This window comes from Pogoniulus pusillus, chromosome 17 (genome assembly GCF_015220805.1).
Source record: "Pogoniulus pusillus isolate bPogPus1 chromosome 17, bPogPus1.pri, whole genome shotgun sequence".
Classification (NCBI taxonomy): Eukaryota; Metazoa; Chordata; class Aves; order Piciformes; family Lybiidae; genus Pogoniulus; species Pogoniulus pusillus.
In genome coordinates this window covers 11869250-11893763 of record NC_087280.1, presented here as the reverse complement: position 1 = coordinate 11893763, position 24514 = coordinate 11869250, and the positions used below count along the sequence as shown (strand labels likewise).

At 41.1% G+C, this 24514-nt stretch overlaps 1 protein-coding gene and 1 long non-coding RNA gene across 6 annotated transcripts in view; one reads left to right on the top strand and one right to left on the bottom strand.

Moving 5' to 3' along the window:
- Positions 1-80: 80 nt before the first annotated feature.
- On the bottom strand, positions 81-8017 carry SLC24A5 (solute carrier family 24 member 5). 3 transcript variants are annotated; one of them, XM_064157648.1, is made up of 9 exons: positions 7891-8017; positions 7452-7631; positions 6576-6659; positions 6384-6487; positions 5965-6065; positions 4930-5213; positions 4001-4207; positions 1062-1163; positions 81-499 (listed from the first exon to the last, which is right to left on the bottom strand). In XM_064157648.1, exons 1-9 carry the CDS (start codon positions 8006-8008, stop codon positions 177-179), a joined length of 1503 nt encoding a protein of 500 aa, XP_064013718.1. In that variant the 5' UTR covers positions 8009-8017; the 3' UTR covers positions 81-176. The 3 variants fall into 3 exon arrangements, with proteins under 3 accessions (XP_064013718.1, XP_064013719.1, XP_064013720.1); XM_064157649.1 differs by having other exon boundaries at positions 7452-7595; XM_064157650.1 differs by lacking the exon at positions 1062-1163.
- Positions 8018-10396: 2379 nt separating this feature from the next.
- Positions 10397-24514, top strand: part of LOC135182969 (uncharacterized) — a 123211-nt gene continuing 109093 nt past the window's right edge. For 2 of the 3 annotated variants that reach the window (XR_010305365.1, XR_010305366.1), the window contains exons 1-2: positions 10397-10652; positions 12591-12667. This is a non-coding gene — a long non-coding RNA (uncharacterized LOC135182969). The remainder of the gene's footprint in view (positions 10653-12590; positions 12668-24514) is intronic. The other variant, XR_010305364.1, reaches the window with a different exon arrangement.

Genomic DNA, 24514 nt, shown 5'->3' with positions numbered 1-24514 from the left:
ATTAGGCTGTGATGTTTTTGTTCTACTTAATATTACTTAAATGATGTGACTCAGTTCTGTAAATAAGACTTAGAGCCCAATGGGAGTTATGAATTTTTATTTTGACTAAATGAAGAAACTGATCTTTCTCTCTTGCTTTTATTTTCTTTTTCATCAGTATAAGTTACTGATTAAAATTAGTCACCACAGACCCTTGTAGGATTGTTCCCTATGATGCCAAGTTCATATAAAATCGATAATACAGTAAATATTAAGTACAATACAAGAGAAATTGTTCCAAATTTTTTATCTATTTTCCAGCCGTTCAGGTGAACTGCCAGAAAAACAAAAACAACAGAACAGATGAGAGAAATAGCTGTGTATGTCAAACCACTGCTGTTCACTTCTATAGGTCCTGATGTATTTATGAAGGCAGTTCTTATAAACCAGGGTATGCCCAAACACAGCATATCGAATACGTTGGATCCTACAATGTTAGACATAGCCATATCTCCATTTCCTGTGAACGAAAAAGTACAGATCAGTCTGATTTAATTGCATTGTATGAAATTGCCAAACTGTTTTGGAGGAACAGATCATCAGCCCTCCATTTCTCACAGAGCACCGTTTTCAGACTTTTCATTAAAAGAGCTTTAGTCATGATTCTGCAGAACATGGGTTTAGGTACCACAACCTTAAAAAAAAAAATGTTTCCCTAAATCACCAGCATCTGCACAGTTGCACTTAAAATCAACTAAATAGGCTATTTTAAAATCTAGTCATGGTTGAAATACCAAGACCTACAGTTGTGTTTCGCAGTGAAACTGTTATGCTTGATCAACAACAAATCAAACCAATCTAGAATACATCTCTGAGATACTTTGAGAGGTTTTTAAATGTCTGAGCCACAGCCTCTTCAGGTAAGCTATTTATTTATTAGTTGTAAACTTAAGCTCTACAATCTGGAGCAAAAATTTTGAAGTTACTCCTTGAATTTCTGGAAATGTTGACTAGAACTTTCTGTTTTGATAGTACCTTTTAAACACATCCATTGGAATGAGCCTAAATACTGAAATCTTTACCTTTTCGAGCCACCAGCACACTGGCAACTGTATCTGGTACGCTTGTTCCTGCTGCTAGTAATGTGAGACCCATTACTGACTCTGGAATTCCCAGTGTTTCACCTGCAGTTGGTAAATAACAGTAAAAAATGCAAGTATGTTTTTAGTGTGTCATCCAAAGAAATCACTTTGGACTTAGGTGGAGAAAGGTTTAGTAATTGTACAGTAATTTCAAAGTGAATCTGTCAGCTAACATGACTAAATATGAAGTGAATGAATCACAAAGTAGCTAAACCCAAGAAAACACTGTTTTGTCTTTGCTCTTCAAGCAAATAAAAAAGAAATTGTAGTGCAGTAACCATCTTTCTTAACAAGTTTCTCAAAAAGATGAGTGGAATGTCTAAATTTAGGTATTTAAATTTTACCCCTTTTTTCCTTTAACTTCTGGAAAAATATAGTGAGATTTTTATGGTTTGGGGGCATGTTCTTAGTAGTGCTCAAAAGTCTCATGGAGCAATAACTCATAATCACCCACTCTTTAAAGGAGGAGGGAAGAAAGCACATGATTTTCTTGGGGAGGAGGGTCGTTAAGATGATTACTAGAATACTATCTCAACTACATGGCTTTACCATTTCATTCCAATTAGGGTTTTTTTTTTTTATTTGGGAGAATCAAAATGCAGAATTCCTACATGACTTTTAAGTGCAGGTAATCCTTCAAAAGTGTGAATTTCTTCAAGTAAACACAGGTTTAACTTAAGAAAAGTTTTAAATTGTTACTTAAACAGTAGCTTATTTTTTTCTCTCACTTTCTTTTTAGCTCCTTAAGTCTGGTAAGTGTTATTGGTTTAAAATACAGCCATTCTGATTTTCATAACTGTTTTTATCAGTTCCACAATTTGTAAGCACCATTATACTGAAGTATTCAATACTTTTATTTAAACTATTAAGTAGTTTTTATTAAGCATTTTGTTAACTAAAATATTAGAATTTGTTGTTGTTGAAATCCGAATTGTTACTTGCAATATTTGGATGCTAGTAAGGATGGTTTTCTTAAAATAAGAGACACTGCTCTGTAAGGCAGGTCAGCAGTACTTGGCTCATCCATACCTGCTCAGTCTCTACATCAGTCTAGTAAATTTACATTTGAAACTGTTTGTTGGTACAGACAAACTAACGTGATCCTGTTAACAGCATTTGTGCTGGTATTTATACTTCCCATCGCTCCTAATGTAAGAGATTTGCAGGATGAGGGACCAGCAGCTTCTATAAACCATCTAGGCTGGGAAAGGATGGTTCATGCCAAGCAAAACAAGATGAAATATGAATGAAACCAGCCTTAGGTATCCAACAGTAGTTTTCTAGTCCTCTGAAGGTTGTAAGATAGAATCTGAACTCAGGTAAATATAGTTTTTCTAAAATAAATTTATCTTCTATTTAATGTGTAGGGTTTGTTTGTTGTAATATTTTTTTGGGGAGGATGGGGGTTGTTTTGTTGTTTTCTTTTTCCTAGCAAGTGATCGTAAGGAGAAAATAGTGTTCTTTTTCTATTTTGAATTTTGTGTATATTATGCTAGAAGTAGTCAGGTTTTCTTGGCTAGCAACAGAAATGTGTTAACTTAGGCTTGTTCTTGACCATCAAAGTTAAGTCCCCAGCTGTGATACCTTTGTGACATTCTGATAGGCTCTTTATGAAAGGACTTGGACTTGAATATACTCTGTGTGTAACTTTTAGTATTTTAACACATAAATAGAACATATTTGACCTAGAAGTAGTGGGCCCAAAGGCCCCAATACTGCTTGTGATGACTTTAAAATGGACTAACACTAGCACACTGTTTGAATCTACAGTGTACCTGCTTTTATATGAATTAGTGTTTTGTCTAGTAAAACATCAATAACTTTCATGTGATTCCTGTTTCAAAAGACTTCTAGTATTCAGACAGTAACCCCTTGCTCTTTAGATACAAGTGGAAAATTATTTGACCAGGGAGTGAACCTGGTGGGTGTTATATCTGGTGATCTACTAGTAGTTTCTCAAAGACTTAGCAAATGTGGAGGTCTGTTTCTACATGGAACAAGGAGTTATTCATTGAACTTGCTTTAAAAACAAGTTTAGGATGCTGAACTAGCAGAATACTTGAAAAGGATTAGTGAGCTATAATGTGAAAATGGCAAGCTTTGTAACATTGTCTTGTTTAGAGGTTTCTTTTCTGCTTGCTCTTAAAAGTAAAAACTGGATTATTCTTAAGATGACTGGAGAAACAGTGAAATGAGGAGACCTCCTTTTCAAGAGAATTGTTTTTATACACAGATTCATACCTCTTTTGACTTACATGGAATTATTTTACTGTTTCACTTGATAATACAGTTTTGCAAGAGGTATGCATACACACACTAAGAATGTTTTATAAGCACATGACACTACAGTTGAAATAAAATAGTACAAAAAATTGGGAGGTTTTTTTTGGCAGTTAGTTTTATGCTGAATATATTATACTGTAATGTTAAGAAAAACATAGAAATAATGAATCTTGTACAGAGCCCTGAACCTTTCATTCTAGTCTTGGTTCATTTTGCATTTGCCGGATTTTAGCTTGACAAGTTTATGGCTGTCTACCTAATTGTTTCACTTCATGAAGCAGCTTAATGCAAATGTCTCTTTTTAAATAAAGGCTGGGGTTTGTGGGGTTTTGTAGCTATGTAAACAAATTCTTCCATGTGATGGTAAGCAGCCTGAAGCAGCTGAAGTGGTTTTCATTAGATGGAAGAAGGTGGCAAACTAAGCAGTCAGACATAAGTTTTTGTTAGTTTTGGTTGTTGTGTTTTCTACAGCAAAGCATGTGTTGCTAAGTTGACTGTTAATTGTGGGAAGGAAAATTCTTCACAGGGAGAAAATAGTTTTTCCAGTGATTCCCAGTTGGCTGATGCTGTGTGGCAGCAGCACTTTGGTTACCTACCTGCTATTGTTACCATCCATACAAGAACGTAAGTTATTGCAGAAATCCATGCTGCTGAAATTAAAAATGTCACCATGAACCAGTTCCTCCAAAACTGTTTTCTGCAATCTGGTATAGTCAAATATAGTAGTGTAATAATAGGAAGGGATAACACCCACAAAATTCTCTTCATATCTGCTTCAGGCATGGAGAAGACACTTGGGTGATCTGTTTGAAGAAAATGTAACTATTTTAAATTGTAGCATTAACCTTGAATTCATACCATAGGCATATTACTGGCCTCTACTTGGGGGAACACTGAAAAAAGGTCAATACTTGAAGTTCTAGCTGTGGTCTTACCCAGTACCTACATCACACTGTACAAAATTCTGAAATCAATTATTCTTTATTACCACATTGCTAGGAGAAAACTTAAGATCTATGAAAAATGAACTTTTCTATAAAGGCTTGCACAAAACATTTACTGAGAGCAAGTACCAGCTGCTGTGTTTTGCCTATGTAAAAAGGAAACCGATCATTTGTGGGCATCTCATGACCATTTACTTCTGTTGTCATGCATATTTTGGGCCGTGGAACTGCCATTGTCATGAGAGGTATATATATTGGTACAGTGCCAGCGTGTCTTTCAGCGGGTAATGCATTTCATATGCAGTGTTGCTGGGAAGTTTCAAATGTGAACAGTGAAGATTGATGGAAGTTGGCTGTTCTAATACGGTACAAATGGGGAACTATCCTAGTTTTCCTCTAGCCACTAATGTCTTATAAATACCACCACACTGATTTTGCTTTGTTATATTCCAGGCAAGAATGATGATTGACTTAAATACTTGGCTGGAGATCTGTGGTGAGCAAAATGTTAGTAGTATCCTGGAATCTGGATAGACAGACAGGCATGCAGAGTGCTAGAGATAACTGTTAGACACTTATACCTTCAGAGATTTCATCGAGCCCATGCAAGCTTGATGAAAGCTGAGAGTAGTCTAGGTCATCTTGAAAAATTCCGCTGTCTGTTCTTGACTGCTGACGAATTAGAGGTCCACCCTCTTCCCTCCATCCAACCAGTGGCTGCTGCTCAGCATTCTCTTCCATAGCTTTTGTAAAACATGTACAGCAGGGACTGAACTTTTTCATGAGGTATTGATTGATTTTAATGTCAAAACACAGTACCAGAATATAACACCCGTATATCAATAATAAGGATGCACTTTCGTACCTACAATGAAAAAGATAATTTTTTGCTTTTTTACATAGCATGTAATACAAAAATACCCCACCCTAACCTATGAAAATGGCTGGTGTAAGGGGGGGAGAGAGAAAATGTACATGACTACCAAAAGAAACACACAAAAGCATCTATTTGCAGTTGTATGGTTATGCCTTTCGGAAGTTGCAATTAATTCCCTTCCTCTGCAAAGTCTTCTTAGTGTATTGTTCAGCTGCATGTTTTCTACGGGGTCTTGCTGATGGAACATCTTATGTTTGTGAAATTGAGTTGTCATGTAATGTTTAAAGAGAGGTGCTAATTTGCGTTAGGAACTTGGAGATTTAGTGCTGGACCTGATTGATGAGGCAACAGGAGCTTCTGTTGACAGAAGAGAGTTAAAACATCAGAAGGTCATGATCTGCTGGCAGGTGTGTTTTTCTTAACAGTGAAAGTCTTAGGAGGAGTAAACTATGAAGACTAGTTGCTATACTAAACCAGATAGAAAACAGACAGAAATTGTCAGTAGAGACTTTGCAAACCTATGCAGATGAAACTTTTATAGTCAGAGTTTGAATGTTTAGGTCATAGTCTTTACAGGCATTATGGCTTTCTACCTTTTCTTTTAAAGCCAACAGGATGTTTATTTAATTTAGTGAATGGCAGTTCAGACTGCTTAAAGTTTGGGCTTTGGGATTGTTTTTCAAAACACCATCTTGTTAATCTCCAGTCAACATGAATTCAACACTCCTTGTGCTCTTACCAGTAAATTCTGTTGTCAGATATCATTGCAAGGACCGCCGCTGCACTAACTGTGTATGCCAGACAGTCTCTGAACAGAGGCCAACAGGATAGCCTCGAAACCTGCAGATCACAGATTCATTTACTTTTCTTAAACTTGTCTGTAATACTTACACTAAGTGCTGTAAATGCTGCATCACTATCTTGTTTCTACATTATGTAAAAACTTAAGATTCCTAGGAATGACTTAAGGGTGATATTTAACAAGTTAGTGTTTTTAAAAACTTTCATAGCAAGTTACCTGAAAACTGATTACATGCTGGTTTTGCTACTAAATAATAAACTTGGCAGTTGTCATAGTAAGTCTCTTGGCTTTTTTGGCAAATCAGAAAGGATAACTATTTGGCTCTCACACGCAGAATTACAAAAGTGGATACATACCACACTGGAAAACAGCCCACAAGCTGCAGAAATACCAAGAAGATTATAGATGGCTGATCCGAGAATGGTGCTGACACCAATATCTCCCTTTGTCACGAAGACTCCTGTAAGCAAAATGACTCTCTGATCTGTTTTTAGTTTGACATGCAAGGAAAAGAATTCCAGGTTCTGAGAAGGGAAAATATGTCTTACCTAGAAAAGCAGTGACAAGCTCTGGAGCAGAGCTTCCAGCAGCCATGAAAGTTGCTCCAGCAACATCCTGAGAGAGGCCAAGGCCTGAGGATAGAGCAGAAGAATTGCTTTAGAAAACAACCAACCAAACACAAAAACAACCGAAAACCCCAACAAAACAACTTAAATAGTCTCTACACTTTACTGGCATTAGTAAATAATGTTAGAAGCTACTATAGTTTAATAAAATGAACTTTGCCTGCTTTCATGCATTTATTTGAAACTGGTAAAACAGTGCATTGAAAACATCCTCATTGGGCTAACTTACTCATTATTATAGAAAGCAGTTCATAGGCTAGAAAAGTAATTGCACTGCAAGAGATTTGGCCATGATCTCAAAGTGTAAGATAGGCGTAGGTGTGAAGGCTTTCACTCTGTTTCATATGGGTCATAACTGAAGCTGGTGGAATTATTACAGAAACTATTCACTATTTTGAGAGAAATACAGAAGCTTGAGCGAGGTACTTAATACCTACATTTTAATAGAGGGAGAATTTTGGTGACTTCCACCTCATTTTTTTTTTCTTTTACTAGCAACCTGGACATGCAGCTTCTCACACTAAAGTTGTATTATCAGGTTAGTTAATGAGAAAATAGTAAATTTTCTTTCTTTGTCCCCAGAGGCAGTTGTAAACAAGAGTATAATCAGTATGTTGTTTCAATAGATAATTGATACATCGTATCAAGTTCATTTCTGTGTTTCCAAGTCTGGCTGTGCACCGAGACTCTTAACTTGGCTTCGGTCTCTAGAGTACTCTCAGCTTTGAAGCTTCTTAAGAGAGTGTCTGACCGCAAGCTGCCCCGTTTTACAGGAAAAAGGTCAGGATGTTTGCTTACATTCGCTGATGATCTCTAGCGAAGGTAGAAAGTAATCATCACAGACGATGGATACAGCCAAAAACATGTAAAGTATGATTAAGAAGTAGATAACGATTCCTCCATCCTTTCTCTCCTGTGGTGTAAAAAATCCTTCAGGAAACTCTGATGAAGAAGAAAGGACACAACCTGTCCTGTTTTCTGAAAATGGAGTACAAAGGTATTACATCCTCATACCTGTCTACGTTCCAGGCTGTAGGAAGAATGTGGATTACAACTACAAAAGGAGAGCGGCTTCGGTGGATTCTGTCACTCGGATAGTTCTGTTTCATTTGGGGACAAGGACAGCTGCAGCAATGTTGCTCACCCGAGGAGGGAACGGGGTAAGGCAGCTGGCCGCAGGTGCTGGGCTCCCCAGCCCAGCGGGACAGTCCCCAAGCCCGGCGGGACGGCTCCTTACCTGCATCCGCGGTGAGGCGCTGGGCCCTCGCTCCCTGCGGCGGCGACCGCCATGCCGCCAGTGAGAGCAGCAGGAGCAGCAGCACCGTCCGGCGGCGCCCGCCCGTTCCGCGGCGCATCTCGGCGGCCCCGGCGCGGCTCTGAGCGCGGGCGGCGGCGGCGGGCGATAGGGCCGGCAGGGTCACGTGGAGGCCGCGCCTCCTGCGGCGGGCTCAGGGCTCCCGGTCCCAGCCCGGCTGCGTGAGGGGCCTGGAGGAGCAGCTTTCGCCTCAGGCTCCCGGCTCTGCGGGCAGAGCCGCACGGGGCTGGCCCGTACCCGAGCCACAGACAGGGAGCCGCTCTGCGGCCCGTACCCGAGCCACAGACAGGGAGCCGCTGTGCGGCCGTCGCCATCTCCCGCTCTGTCTGGGGCAGGACGCGGGGTTGTGGCCGTCACGAGTGCGCTTCTGGCGCCAGCTGCAGACGGCGCTGCTCAAATGCCGGGCGAGTTTGAAGATGCAGAAAGTTAGTTTAAGCTTACTTCTAGGCATCTTCTTTTTGTGCCCTGGTAGTGTCTGTTCATTCCCACCGATCTGCCAAAGTTACGTGCTGAGTGCGAGCACCACTCCCGCCCTTCGCAGCGGCAGGAGATGTTCATCCGATTTAGGTGAAGGATTCGGCAAGAGCGAAGCTGAGTCCCACCACAATTCCTCCCTTCAGACCCAGTTCACTGAACTTCTTTGTCTAGTGACCTTTCCACAGCGAAGTCATGCGTGTAATTGAGGATTAAGTGGTAAAACGCAGACTTTTCGCAAGATGGCTTTGTAAAGCCTTTCTCCCCACTCCTCCTCAGTCACTGGTTTCTCAGAGGAAAAAAAGGAGTTGTGTTTCCAGTGAATCATTTAGGGACATGTCTCCACAAACATTCTGCACCCCACCATGGCCATGCTATTGCTAATAAGTTGTTAGGTGCTGGGCTGATGTTTTACAGTCGTGAGGAAGAAGTGCAAACTGGAAAGTACTGCTTTGCTTCACTGCATCTAATCCCTCTAAACGCTTCTTGTCTCTTGCATAAATGGTGTTTGGCTAATGCGCGATCAGCTCCTCGCTAGGACACAGGAGGTGAGATAAAATTAAAAAGTGGATGTTGTTCTTCTAGCTTGAATCAAACAGAATCATGGCCAACATCAGAACATGAGCACTGGCTCTCAGAGAAGAAAAAACAACTTGGAAACAACAAATTCCGCAGCAGTTGCTGTTGCCTATTTCCAGCCTTCTAGAATACTTTCTATTACAGCAATAATGATTTTAAGGGTCAAGATTTTTAGGGGTGACAACTAACTTTCAGAAATGAGTTATCTATGCTCTCTGAAAACCAGACTACAGCAGGGTTATGGAAGCTGCTGCTTCTCCTGCTATACAGGAGGAAATAAATAGTTTTGATCTTGAAAGATCTAAGGGTTTTCTTCTGAATCCCACTTTCCACCAGAATAAAACAGTAGGAATTTTCCTGTCAAAATTACTGGTGATTCTTTCCTTACATAGGACAGGAGTAAGGACTTTGTTATCAAGGTAAGTGGCTTCTTTCACACTGGTTCTCTTTCTTATAGCCTTTGATTTGCTTATTCTTAAAACCTCATCTAAGTATAGTTTTACAATATCAGCTGCTTCACTTCAGTTTAGATTTGGTTTTTAGTGGTATGCTCCTTTTTTATTGACTTAAATTACTTATGAGCTTGCCATCCTGAGCAGAGTGAGGTCTCTGGTACAGCAATGTGCTTGGTGTGTAGTCAGGAAAGCTCAGTCATGTGATTTCAGGATTTGAAGGTTTTGCTATGCTCTGGTTTTACTCTCTGTTCAAGCTCTAATTCCTCTCCATAGGCGCTCACTCTCCATGCATAGCTGAACCAAAGCCAGATCTCTTACTGAAGACTGAAGTCCACTTACCTTGCTACAAAACGATGTGAGGTTGCTGCTCTCACAGCCTCCATGCCAAGCACAGCCATGGAGACACCATCAAACAGAAAAAACACCCCATAGTCTCCCAGCATGAGGCACCACACACTATGTATCTGCTTGCTTGACCCAGGGCAAAAATACTTAGAGCCAGAATGTGTTTTGGCCTCAGCATGGCTGACTGCCTGGTCTGGGCTATTTCAGCCCCAGACATCGTTTTACAAAGCTGGGGTGGGTCAACTAATTGTGCAGATTTACTGTGTGCATTTTGGCTGCTGTAAAGGTAAAGTTCTACTCTGCTTAGTAGTAAAAATAATAGATAAATACATTTTCAGAGCTTCTGGAGGAGAGAGCAGGATGTCTGCTGGCTACTTAGGTTGCTAAGACTAATGCTCTGTCACCCACAGGGGTGTGCTGGAAGGCTCCTGTGGCCATTTAAACACAAATCTCTTAAAGGGTAAGGTAGCGTCAAACTACAGCAGCTGCAGCTCCTTCCCCGTGATCACATTCAGGTGTTACCTACTTAACTGATTGCCTCGTTCCGTTGTTTTGCTGCTCTTTGAGGCACGAGGAGGCTGGGCTCGTTTATTTCAGCTGTGTAATGTTTTGGGGGTAGGTGGGAGAAAACGTTAATTGGGACAAGCTGTGTCTCTGCACAGTAGGTACTAATTTTCCCGTGCGTGTTGGACTTCAGTACTTCTGCTTGAGTCCCAGAAGAAGGTGGCTTTTTTCTTTTGTCAGTGGTTTTGCTCCGTATTGTTTGAGGTTTTTCTTTCCCGTTTTCCTTATGATGTCAGAAGGCAGGACGTACAACGAGGAGAAGAGCAGGTGAGTTTATCAAAACTTAAAGGGAGCATGAATTGTTGTGGGTAGGGTTCGGTTCTCAGAAAAGACATAAAGACGGCACGATGGATCCGTGACGAGTTTAAAGCAACAAAAAAGTATCTCTTTTTGTGTGGGCTGGGCTCCAGTCTTACTGAGGGAAGAAAAAGGAGGTAGAGATCTCAGTAAGGGGCTACCTTAGACGTGGGTGATCACTGTTCCTGAATACAGCAAGACTAATGAGGTGTTAGGAAGCAGACAAGACAGTGCCAGGCACACAAGGGCTCACTCTAAGTGTACCCAATCCAGTAAAAATCAGAGAATGTCTGCTTGCGTCTGATACCTAATGATATTTTTGCTAAGAAGTGGCTAGCATGTTCATGTTAGTTCACAGAATTTGTTACACGTGTAAATCTCCTGCACACGTGCCCATTACATGCTGTGGGGATTCTCTGGTGGCCACTGGGGGTGTTCGTTCTCTTCCTCTCTATGGCCTTTAGCTGAACTTTGCACCTGCTCTCGCGGCTGTCTCATGGGGTTGAGGAGACAAACTGGCCAGAGATTCGGTCTAAACCAGTTTGCTGCTCTTATTATTTCTCAAGCTCACACTTAAAAATTCTTATTCTCTTATTGTACAGTTATTTTTTATTTACACAGCAGATAATTCTATGGGGATTCCATATTCCTAAATGTTCTGAAGTTAGCACAGTATTAATCACATATACTTGTACAGGAATGCAGCGTTTCTCTGCCTTCTCTAATTGTAAATATACTTGCAGATTTCCTTTCAACTCAAGCTGCAACCTGCTGTTTCAATCACAGTTCAGTGTCTGATCCTTTCCTTGTGGTCCTGGTTTTGGGGTTTCCTCTGCTTGTTTGTTTATTTGGGATTTTGGTAGTGGTCTGCAGAAAACTCGCTCAGGCTGGGTTTGGTTTGGTATGTTGGACAGCCCCAGGGCTGATAGGAGTTCAGCTTAGTGCTAGCTGGACCCATTGTGTTGTGGACTCTGTTGTAAATGGGACTAGTTGAAGTCTGAGTTTGGGGTAAAATGCAATGAGGCAGATTTAAAAGTTACGAAATATTTATTAATATACCCAAAATAATTCCCCCAAGCTTACTTACAACTCTTGGATGCGGTTAGCAGAACTGTTTCACAGAATGTCTCTGCACAATGGAATTTTGACTGGTTTCAGAAAGTGTCTTTGATAGAGAGTCCAGCGGCTTAATTCGCCGCCTGTGAGGCTGATTAAAATCCTCTAGCAACTTGAACAAAGAATGGAGAATACGCACTTGTCCTAAAGTCCATGGCCCAAAACCATAGGCAGGAAAATAGCCAACAGAAGTCCTGTAGCAAACTCCACGTGGGCTGCTGGCTGCCTGCGGTGGCTTGAGGCTGCTGAGGCGACGGGCGGGCGAGGGGCAGGTCAGCGAGGAGAAAACGAACGAGCACGCCAGCACCTTTCCCCTGTTCACCCCCATTTATAGGGTAATGGCAGAGGCTAATGGTCTCATTGACCACACAATCACCCAAGCAGACACAGGAATGCAAGAACCCACAGGCTGTTGTCTTCCATAGAATGGGGGCGCATACTCCAGCCACGGGACAGGGGCGCGGTCCCCATGAAACCCCTCGCAGGCAAAGAAACTAAGTTGCCTGGGTTTCTTCTGTCCTGTTTTCTCCCCTCTGGCTGCAATGCAGACGGGCAGGTAAATGAGACAGGGCACGCTTAAGCCCAATTTTATGCCCTTTAGGACTATTCACCACACCTATGCGCAGCTGTGCTTTTATCATGTGATGGTCTGTGCATGTGTGTGTGCTCCTGGTTACAAGGTCTAGCATGTTGAGAAACAAAGTTAAGATGTTGTCATCCTTAACACCTCCCCCCCCAAACTCCTGAACCCCAACATCCTTATGATAATCTGTTATTATTCCTATTTGGCAGAAAATAAGCTGAGGATGAAGAGGCAGCTGACTACCTGGCCTACTGCTGTGAAGGGAGGCTGTGCTAATGCTGTTCAGGTTAGTTTCCACATTCCCTTTCTTCTGTTTGTGAGTCTCGTGTGGCTTCTTTGGAGGCTAGAGTAACCATGTAAAACAGTGGTCTTTAAGAGAGCTGATAGAATAAATTCTCTTACCCTAAGGTACTCAGACATCACCCTAAGGTGGTGAGATAGATACTTTACTGTTGTTAAAATGAGTCTCTGTGGTGTAACCCCATCATTCTTCATTTAAAAGATAAATATACCATCATTGTCTGACCAGATATTCCCCTTTGTCAGCATTTCATGGCTCACTTCCTGGATCTAGATAGATTGATGATGGCTGTTTAATATTCTTTCCTCCATAACCAGTGATTTGAGAGTTGCCAACTCTCATGATGGCTGCTGTTTTTCTCAAAGCATTAGCTTGATGTACATTAACCACACAAGAATCCTAGCCTGCTTTCTCTTCCTTTCAAATAAATAGTTATAGAGAAAGCTTGAAAAAAGAGTGTCTGAACATCTAATGCTGGAGGCAAACCAACACATGACAAATTCTTTTCAGGCTAATCTCATGACCTGAGGAAGGAGTGATAAGTTATATCATGGCTTTAGAACAATGTCAAAGGAAAGGATTTGATTTCTGACCCTTAGTTCCCTGAAGTGCACGAAAGATAAATACTCTTGCTATGAACACATCTGAAGATCCACTGGAAGATACATCTCGGCTGCAATCCCTGGTGACACCCAGGAAAGCTGCTGAACTGTGAAGGAATGATGTGTGGTAACCAGCTCTTGTGAGTCACGTTTATTCTAGGACCATTGGTCTTCATGCTTGCACATATGATGGACAGTTTTTATTGACTCTAAACTGTGATGTCGTGCACAGTGTGTGGGTTTAGGTGATCCACAATTAGACTTCAGTGTTAATACATATGTGAGCTAAAGGTGAGAAGCTTTAGCTTTTCATCTGTGCTGTCTGGCTGCCTCCAGCTGTATTTCAGTCACTAAGAGGGAGCTATGAGGTTCTTTCTGGCAGGCTGATTATGGAAGTTTTCAGGTTATGTGGTCAAGCAGAGGTAGGTGAGGGTGGGGAGTTGCCAACACTGCTTTCTTCTGTGGGGATTGCAGTTGTGGAATATCTTTCATGTAAGTTGTGGAATCAAGTTCCTTCCCTGTGATGGTGTGAATTGTATCCTGGCAAAATCATAGCTTCGCTTAGGGATATTCACAGTGCAAAAAAAGCTTGAGACAGAATGTTTTGTTTGCTTGCTCTCCTAATGAGAGTGTGCTACTGCTAGTTGCAGAAAATTGAATCTGTTCATTTTGGTGCCTTGGGGTTTTCTGTTTCCCAGCAGTTCAAACATACAAAATTCCACCTTCCATCTTTGGACCCAAGGACCCTTCTTTATTTCTTTGTTGACATTTTACACCAGTTCTTATGGTGTTAGCTTGCTCACCTCTCAAATTTGAAAAGAAACATGCCCCAGATCAAATGTTTTAAAAATTTAAATCAGTAAGAACTTCTCCAGTAGTATTTGAATGTTCCTCCATGGTAACTACTGTCCTTTGGTTAAAAGTCCTCATTAAAATACTTGGAATACATAGTGACTGTCAGTACTTGTAGCACAGTGAAACTGCACGTCTAATGGTGGCTGACCATCTAGACTGGTGACATCAGGAAACCCTGCTGCAAAGTCCAGACAGACCTGTATATGCTTCTACATACACTCTCTATATACAAATACACCTGCATGGACTAGGAGAACAGGGCTGTTGCTAGCCAGTAATAAAACTGTGGGGAAGCTGCTTTATTTAGTTCTTGTTTGGTATCTCCATGTACCCAGTGCTTTTAGAATATCTTAAGGCTGTGAAGCCCACAAGGCTGCATGTAGTCTAAAAAGTGTAGAACATTGTGGATGCTTCAAGCACATAAGTCAGCTGTTTGCATGCAGGATGGCCAAAGAATGGAGGAAAATGTTGATGCTTGTGTGTGGGTAATAATAAATATCACACTGTGATCACTTGAGGTTGTTCTATTCCATCCCTCCAGCAATCTGTGAACAGACACAGTCACTTCCTTTGTATCTAATACACTGCTACACCAGTGGAGCAGGTAAATACTCCTCTGTATCTAATACACTGCTACATCAGTGGAGCAGGTAAATACACCACAAAACGTACAGGGCAGTAGATACTGGCAATGAGTGAGTCACACAGTTCTTTGATGAAAGCCAGGATGCTTTGTTTTCTCTTTGTGTGTTTTGTTTTTTTCCCCCATCCCTTTCAACTAGGCATAGTCTTGTTTCTGTGGATGAAGAAACAGAGAGCAGAAAACTGTTTCCTTGCCTGCTTGTCTTTTCCTGACAGTTTTGTGCACCAAGGAGTTCTGGTCCCTCTCAGTGACTTTTGCTTCCACTTATTTTCTTCCTCTTCCTGTTGACACAGACACTCCAGCAGTTGTACTTACACCGGAGCGTATGCTCGTTTTTTTGAGCTCTCTCAAGTCTCTGTTTGCAGTGGCTTTTTTAACCGTTTTGGAGGTCAAGACGTGTGCAGAAGCTGCGTGTCACAGCCTCTCTGTTCTGCTGGGTTCGTTAAAGTTTTGCTGCTGCTTTTCATTGTGTTGCTAATGAAACAATCTAGCTGCTCTGGCAACTTTCAGCTGACCTTGAGTTTGCAAGTGCTTAGGGGTTTACAATCTGAATAAAACATAAAATATTATTCTCATAATTACAATATTATTCTTACGGTTATTGCCTGTTCTTTAACCTCAGTGGTGTCTGAGGAGAGAAAGCAAACTCAAGACGTAAGTGTCTGTATATAAACAACATCAAATCATGTTTTCTCCAATGCAATTGCATCTTTTCATGTATTCCAGTGACTGAACAAGCATTGCAATAATAATTATTGTTGATGTACTAGAGAAGAGTCACATTTAATTCTCTCTTACAGGCTACCAAGTAGTCTCACCAGATAACACCAGCTTGTACTACTGCTGTTTGCAATGTAAGAGGCCTTGTTGGTTTGAGGATGTTTCTGTTTCAGAAAATGATTGCTAAAAGACAGTCCATTCGAAAGTGTTACTTGTGTAGGTAGTGTTGTGTTGTGTTGCTGTACGTTGGCACAGAGGAGATTCCTTGCATTTCAAAGCACCTTCAGGTTGTGGTGCAGTATCTGTGGTGCTAACCTTTTGTTATGTTGTGCATGTTATGATATGCTCCTGGAAATTCTCTCTTGCTCCCCTCGCTCCTGTGCAGCATTAAGGATAAGTTCAGTAGGGAAAAGAGCAACTTTGTTGGTCTTTTTTGATTGTGCTTTTACTGAGGAGAGGGGAAAAAAGGGGAAGTGGAGAACGGTTTTCTCAGGAGGTGGAGCAGAAACATTTGTGGCAGCTTGGATAGAGATTGAAGAGGCCTAAGTCTGTTGTGTGTTCTGCAATGGGGGGGAAACACAACAAACTGAAGTGCAAAAACTTCTAGTAAAACATAGCATGCCAAAAAAGGTGGTCTAGAGAGATAGCTCTGTGAGTCTGGACTTTATGAAAACTGTCTGAAATTCAGCTGGAACTTCTTGGTAAATTTGTCTTCCCAGCTTAACACTTTGGGTAGACTTCATGTAAATCATATCTAGGCTAATATACAAGTTATACGTTTTTGCAGGCACCTATCCTTCCTTTGGAAACGCTGTAAGGTTTATAGGAGGGTGAAAGAACAAATAAATCCCAGGCTTTTGTTGAGGAGATGACAGAACTATTCCTGCTCAGTCCGAGCAGTGAAGACAACTGAAGATAACATTTTTGCAAACTCTGAGACTGTGTCTCTTCAGAGAGCTTTGGTGCAATCCTCCACTGCTTCCTCAAGAGAGATCTTGTCACCACAAATGCAGTTTGTGTTTTGTCAGAGGACTTGGCCTCTCCTAAGCTTGCATAGAGTGCTGGTGAGTTTACATGTGAGCTTACTCCTTCCCAAGGCTAGCATTAAAAAGATACTGTGAAACGGAGAAGGCTTAAATCTCACGTGTTTAATACTAATTCTGGTGTTGCTGTATGTGCTGAAACGTTATGTTTTTAATATTCTAAGGCAACTTTTAAGTTTTCATCAGGCCTTAAAAGAAAGAACACATTGATGATGTAACTACTAGCACAGAATATACTGATAATACCATGTCTTTCACAAGAAGCATGTGATGACAAAGGAACTAATTTGATAGAGCTGAAAAGTTTTTGCCCTCAGGATAAAACAATTATTATATCTTTATTTACACTAAACCCAGTTTCTCAGTTCTCACCTAGCATGAACTCTGTGATTTAGAGTTAGATCACCCATTTTAAAAGCTTCTAGCTTATGTATCTGTTCCGTGGCCACTAGAAGAATCATTTTGTTGTGGTCAGTTGTCACTAACAAACATAATCAGCAACCATGAGGACAATATGTATAGTGTATAGAGATTTACATGGCTACTTTTTTGTGTTTTCCCCACCCCTTTTTCTTTTGAAGTGACCATTGAGTATGTCCACTCTGATCCTTCTGCTCAGTTTAACGGTTCTTACTTCCAAAGACTCCTCTAATTCAAAGTGAGGGATGCTGTCCTCGCAGCAGGAACTCTAATTTTTGGTTCCTTTCTGTTTAAAATGATATTCTCCTGAAGAACTTCCTTTCCCCCCTAGCTTAATCTCCTGTCTATCTAATACGTTGATGCTGTTGTCAAGATGCCTTGCACAGTCTCCATTCTTCAAGGCAGGACCAAAAGTTGTCAGACTCAAGACTTTTAAAAGCCCTGCATGGAAAGGCTTCTTCCTTATGCTTCGTGATTTAAATATTTCTTTCAATTTTACAGAAGCAATAAAGAAAATTACATTAATTTAAATAGGCTTTTAAAATGTTCCATGTAATTGTTCTTATGATATGGATGCTGAATCTGCTGAATGGGAAATCTGCTGTCTGAGAATCCTAATGTGTTGTAGACTGCAGTCCAGATCTTGAATTGTGGACACTTGACTTTTGGATACCTGAGGATATCCTACCTGCTTCCCATCTGGTGCCCTGAAATAGGTCCTGCTAAGTCTGGTAGCCTCATCTTGGTTAGTCAAAGGTTCCACTGCTAATCAATGTTTAGGCATCTGAGTTGAGCACTGATGTTATTGTTGCTATTTCAGGAGAGTTTTTTTGCCCTTTTGTGTTTGTTTGTTTTGTTTTTGTTAGGGTGATCTGTTTTCACTCTCCTTGCTGTTCTAATGAGTGAAACGGCATTATAGATAGGGCCTCGGTGTCATCTATTTGAGCTGTGAGCCCATTTCTGTCGAAATCAGCTTATTGCTGTGAAGTTGTGCCAGCTCTGACCAAACCACAGCTGGATTACTAAATATTATAAAATGTTTCAGTGAATTCCTGTGTCCCATTTTACCACGCTTCTGTCTTCCCTGGTTCTAAACTTTAAAATCCATCCTCAGGTTGAATCCAGTAGTTCTAAATTACTTTGGCAGTTTTCTTAGAGTGGATGCAGTGTGGAGAGGCTTAAGGAAGTAAAAGAGTGTTGCTGCAAGCTTGCACAAACAGAAATGATCTTGCTTTTCCTATCACTGTTTAGAACACTTTTTTCCTCCCTCTCTTTAAACTTTGCACCTGGGAATGTTGCACATTTTTCTGACTGAATTAGAGAATAGAAATATGCTTGTCCTTGTACTCAAATCTGAGGCCAAGCAGACTATGACTCTTGGCTGATTGAAGTATAAATCCCAGTGTCTGGAAAATCCAGGTCTAAATACAGCCCCAAAGACCTATCAGTGCAGGATTCATAGCACCAGAGTGCTGGGGGGAGGAGGGAGGAAAAAAATACCATTGTTATTTTCATAGTTGCTAAAACGAATGGAAAATGCTGAGGAAAGAAATTTTAAAGCCCTCAGACAATGCTCTTACTCAGGTATTTCCTGAATCTATATTGAAACAAAATAGTTTAAAGCTTATTCAGTTAACCTTTTTGTGCTGGCAGGGCAGTGAAGACAGCAAAGTAAATCCACAGTGTTCGTATTTCTAGTGAGCAAAGAGGGGTATGAAAGAATCTGTGGCTAATGCTCACTGACTTGAGCTCTTGCGTGCCTTTGACTTTGATTTGAATAAGAGCATGGGTGCCTCTTGTTGTCTCTGTTACATATCAAGAGGATGCATTAGTGTGTTTCTTTTTGCATAACCTGTTGTGGCAAGACTGCAGCCTCTATTCACGTGCTTACCTCCTGCTAGTGTTACATACTCTGAATGCAGCTCATGTATTATGGTTATGTGGTTACGTAGTGCTTTGCTTGGGCAGTATATTTAGCAAATTGTGTAGTCAAATAATTATGTTAGACTGAATGGTTGAAGTCTAGTACACAAATAATTATGACACTAAACTTACTATGTATGAGCTGGAGCCATAGCTGATTTCAGTGACAGATGGAAAACTCCACTGAACCTTTTATTGGCCATATGCCATTTCTGACTATTGGCCAACAACAAGATTTGTTGCTAATATATAATGATTTAAACAGTAAAAAGAGCAGCTGCACTTTGATTTTTGATGCCTTTACTACAGGTTTTCCTGGAGTTTTTGAATATCTGCTGCCATTTTCTAATGCAAAGATGTCACTTCTAGTCTGTGAGAAGAGACTTTATCTTCTCAGCACCCTCTGTGGTGGAATTTTTTTTTTTTATATGTATAACTAAAGCTCTCCTCTGCCTTTTATTGCATTATTAAGTTGACAGTATAAAAATCTCCCTGCGTGGTGAGGCTGGCAATGGTTGGTAAGAAGCTGGCTCTGTTGTGTAGTGTGACAACAGAGCTGTTTTTTCAGGCTGTCAGTAGATCTTCTGTTCTGTGGTCTGTCTGTGGACTGGGAGACCACTTGTTCAGAGAAGACAACTTTCATAGCATAGTTCATTGAGAGGAACCACATGTGATGTTCATCATATTACCTGGACAGTGTTTGCAAGTGTGTGTGAATATAAATTGCAATCATTATTTATGCAGAGCATGCCATAGTGTTTCTACTACTGCTAGTGGATTAGAAAACTTGCTGCCTTACAGTACTTTGACCTTCACTCCTCCTGAAAGGAGTTTCAGTGTGGTGTCCTTTGTCAATCTGCTCAATTCAGTACTCATCCAGAGAAAACCAAGATTAGAATCTGGAAAGCAGAACTATGCTGGCCCTAGGCCCTGCAGCAAAGAGGCACAATTCAAGGAAGCACATTCCAGCAGATCTTCATCTATCATATTTTTCATGGAAAAAGAGCACATGATTGTATAAAATTGTGTTGTGCAAACTTGAGTACAAATAAAGCTGTCCAAGTGTCTGACTGTCCTGCATAGCATCAATAAGCACTTCATTGTGAAGTACTCTAGAGGCTTCAAGGATGTGTTTGTCAGATAGAAGTCACTGTATTCCTTCTGGGCCAAGGGAGCCATGAAGTGATCATTGCATAAAGTATTTTCCTTGCAGAAGACAAGCAGATAGGGAAGAGAGCAGTTGATGCCCAGATGCTTCTTGTACCTGCTTGCAAATGAGTAAGAAATTAGATTAATGCTACTCACCCCTTTTTGTGGTGGCTTGGATGGAGATGCCTGTAAGGACTCATCTAAGTGCCTACAGCCATTGTTTGGTTCCTGGTCATGGCCATGCTGTGGGTAGGATTAGCTTGCAAAGTCTGGCCTTGGTGCAAGAGAACAGTATTTCCTATTAGCTGTCTGTGGTTGAGCTCTGCTCTGCATGGCTGGGCTGCCTCTGGGCCTCAAGCCTGGCTGCTGATGTGCTGTTATGGCGCTGTCTGTAGTGCTAATATCCTTCTGAATTGCATTAAAGACTTCTTTCTTGTCTGCCTATGTGTCCTGCCGTGTGCTGCTAGAGCAGCTGCTCCTGATAGGATAAGCAAAGTGATTTATCTATGAAAAGCCTAAAACAGCAAAAAGAAGCCAAAGGAATGGCCTCTGTGCATTTAAACCATCTTTGACCAACCTTTTGTGGTGTTTACATGCCAACTGACTCCAGCTTTTGCATGTTAGTTTGGTTGCTCATGGCTGTATGCTCTCAAAGTGCCAATCTGTTGGCCCTTCTCATCCCTTCCTTTAACAAACCAATGTTTTGCTGTGTTTGTTTATTTATCTTGTATCTCTTCCTTTAGCTTTGGAAAGGCAGCCACATAACTCTGGCTGCAGGCAGGTTGTTTCTTTGTAGCTAATAGACTGTCTGTTGTAGTTTGAATGTTTGTTGGGATGCTTCTTATCTATGTCACAGTTTTTCTTTCCTCTCAGATTCTTCCTACACCCCTCTTTGATCTTACCTCTAGCAAGAATTCCTTCTCCAATGGTCAAGAGAGTTATGCAAAATTTTCATAGACTGATACAGATATTTCCCACTTTGTCATGCCTTGCAGAGTGTTGGACCCATGTGAAACCCTCACAGAATCAACCAGGTTGGAAGAGACTGAGATCACCCAGTCCAACCTGTCACCCAGCCCTGTGACATCAGTCACACAGAAAGAAGTGTAAATTTTACTAGTACTGGACCTGAGAAGTAAATGTTTCTGAGAGAAAGGTTTATAGATGGCCGTGTTATCAATCTGAAATGCTACATGCTGCAGAATAATTTTCCCAGTTATGTAGATGTCCTTAATATATAAGCTGTGTGCTCTTTCAGAGCACCCTGAGCATGTTTTCATCTTGTACAGGTAGTGCATGGCACCTTGTGTGGCACAAGACAGCTACCCTCTTCCATTTCTGACTATGTTTTTACATGTTTTTGCTGCCACCTTCCTCGTGCATCTTATGATCAATTCAGCTAAGTCTAGCTCCTGTGTAGAACAGCTGCCTCCTTCTTTGCTGTTTTGGTGATGGGTTGCTGTTGGCTTGGCTTTCTTGTATGGTTTATTTTTTTTTGCTTGAGAGAATCCCTTATCTAGGTGTTTGTCATCAGGGGCAAACATGATCACAGGGTACTTGGGCTTTCTTTATGGTGTACAACTCCCTGATGTCCATTAATATCACTGTCTGCGTCATCTGCCCTCTTGGTAATATTTGCTGGCATCAAAGCATGCTGGTCTAAAAACAGTTAAATGAGGTAGCATCCCCTGATACAAGGCAAGTACCAGCTTAAACTTTGGTATTGTAAAGGCTGCAGCTGCTTTTTCAGATAATTTATGTCCACATAAAGTATTCAAAACTAAGGGGGGAGGGAGGGGAGGGGAAGAAGGGTTATTTTAAAAGCTGTTGGGAAGATTAGTGAAGGTTTTCCCTGTGCTCTTCCTCAGCCATTGTGTGCTTCCCATTGATGTTTATAGGCAGTTGTGTCTGTACAGTCAAACAGAAAAAAATCAGATAGCAGAAAACGATTATGGAAGCAATAAACTTCTGCAGTTTCCTTTTTTTCTCAATAAATTTGTTCTTGCTCCATATAAAAAAATTGAAATGATTTTTCTGCCTGACAGGTGTACTGTGGGTACTGTTTAGCTGTGGCTAGCAACATCTCCTCACGATGTTATTGACCAGCAAGACCTGAGATTTACAACTTTGAGATAAGGGTCTTTGGCACCATCATTGCAGTGTATGAAGCAATTAAAAATGTGATGATTCTTGAGATGACCAGCACAAAAATGAAAGCACTTTGCTAGAAAGCAGAACTTGCTGGTGTCAGCTGGTGAACAGTGTTTGTTGTCTTAAAGGCCCAAGGTTATTGCAGTCTCTTTTTCAAGGCAGAAAATGTAATGGTTAGCACTCTGGACTTTGAATCCTGTGATCTGAGTTCATATCTCAGTGGCGCCTCCAAGATTTAAACTGGATGCTAAGAGGAAGCTCTTTACGGTGAGGGTGGTGAGACATTGGAACAGGTTGCCCAGGGAGGTTGTAGATGCTCCCTCCCTGGCAATGTTCAAGCACTGGTTGGATGAGGCCTTGAGTGACCTGTTCTAGTGGGAGGTGTCCCTCCCTATGGGGGGGATTTGGAACTGTATGATCTTTGAGGTCCCTTCCAACCTAAGTCATTCTATGATTCTAAGTTCTCAGTGTGATGGGCATGACTCATCCTTGGCTGAGTGCTGTGGCTGCAATTTCTGTTCAGCTGGCACTCGTGCAGAATGAGCGTGTTAAGATCTTCAGCCAGATCTTGTTGAGCAGCTGTGCCAAGCACGTCTCTAAAACCCAATGCTGGGAGTAGTGACTTACACTGTTGCTTTACCTGTTGGAGGGTGAATGTTTCTCTAACCATAATTAGTGTACTTTGACTTCTGTAAATTGGGACCAATTTTCCGTATTGAAGATTTGTGGTGACTTGAAGAGGGATAAAAAATAATTCATACTATCTTTTGTGACTTTTCTACATGCACTGTGATTTCTGGGGGCTGTGCTATTAGCAGCCTTCACTCAGCAGACGAATGATGGGAGGGCAATCTCTGAGGCACTGCTGTGTAGAAGCCAATTGGTGTTTGCTCCAGGCATGTGTGTATAACCTGGTTTATTCCTGAGCAGATCTGTTTTCTCCTTGCCTTTTGGCAGCTCACCCCACTGTTTCCTTGTGTGTTTTGTTATACAACTGCTACACAGATGTGTGCAGTGTGAACCTATGTGCAGGTCGATACTTCACAGCCACCACACAAGGCACAGAGGGCAGTATGATAAACAAATGTGCCATTGCTAGATGGGACCCAGGAGCATAGTTAGTTGGCTCTGCTAATGCCCGACTAGATGAGTTTAGCAATTCCTTCCTGTATCCGTGGCCTTTAAAATGAGGACAGTGTCAATGTTCTGTGTGGGGGTGAAAAAACTGTAGTGTCTAAATGTAGGTGTTACTCAAGAAGTGATTTTCTTGATTATGCTGTACATGGCAAACAAAACAGGAGTGAATGATCAAGTGTTTTCTAATAGCTTTGACAGGAGGTGGCATCTGTTGAAATCCAGGTGGATTTATTAGTGCAGTAACCCTGTCTCCCTAGAGCTTGCTGCTGTCACATGCTGCCTGATTCTGCGTTCCTCACTGGAGTGCATATAAGCACAGAGTGAAAATTAGATTTAATTTTGTTAACAGATAGAAGGAAAAAAAATTACTTTCTTATTCCATACCAGTGTTGATGATAGATACATCTGTATAGACACTTAAGCATATATGATTTTATAGAGTACACACAGTGAACAGAAAAGATGATCACGTTCCTGCATTCAAGTACCTTACTTTGATTTTCTTCTCCTGCACTGAGTGTGATATGCTATACAATTAAAACATTTCATAAGAGGATATGTTACAAACTAAACCCTGGTGACCTTTCATTCCCAATCTCAAAGCTGCCAATAGAGATCCACATGCTTGGGAGCTGTATCCATCTGCAGACATGTTTTGGGTGCAAGCAGAGTGCTTATTGATCAGCAGCTGTGATGAGGACTGTTTGTAGTGAGCCTTTCTCTTTTTTTTTAATAAAAGAACCAGACTTTGTAACCACATTGGATTAATAGAGATAGTGAAGCATCTTTTTTGAGTTTGGACACTAGCAGGATCTGAAAAATGACCATTGTGGGAATACTGCTCTCCTCTGTTGTCTGGGATCTTACATGATGTGTGTGGTGGTGTTGACAATTGGACTTTATCTTGGAGGTCTTGTCCAGATGGAACAATTCTGTAAGTCTGTGTCTGACACTCTGAGAATGTTCACCTGCAACTGAAGTGATAAATCCTGTGCACTTGCAACAGAAAGAACCATGGTCTGATGTTCCATCAAGTTTTAGACATTATCTATTCTGATAATAAAATTCTAGGTCATTGTGAATCTAGCAATTTATTTGTATGTAAATTGCTGCTGTAATACTGTTTGAAATAGAAAAAACCCCACATCCAGATACCCTTAATTATTTTGTTCTTAAGTAACTGCCTTGT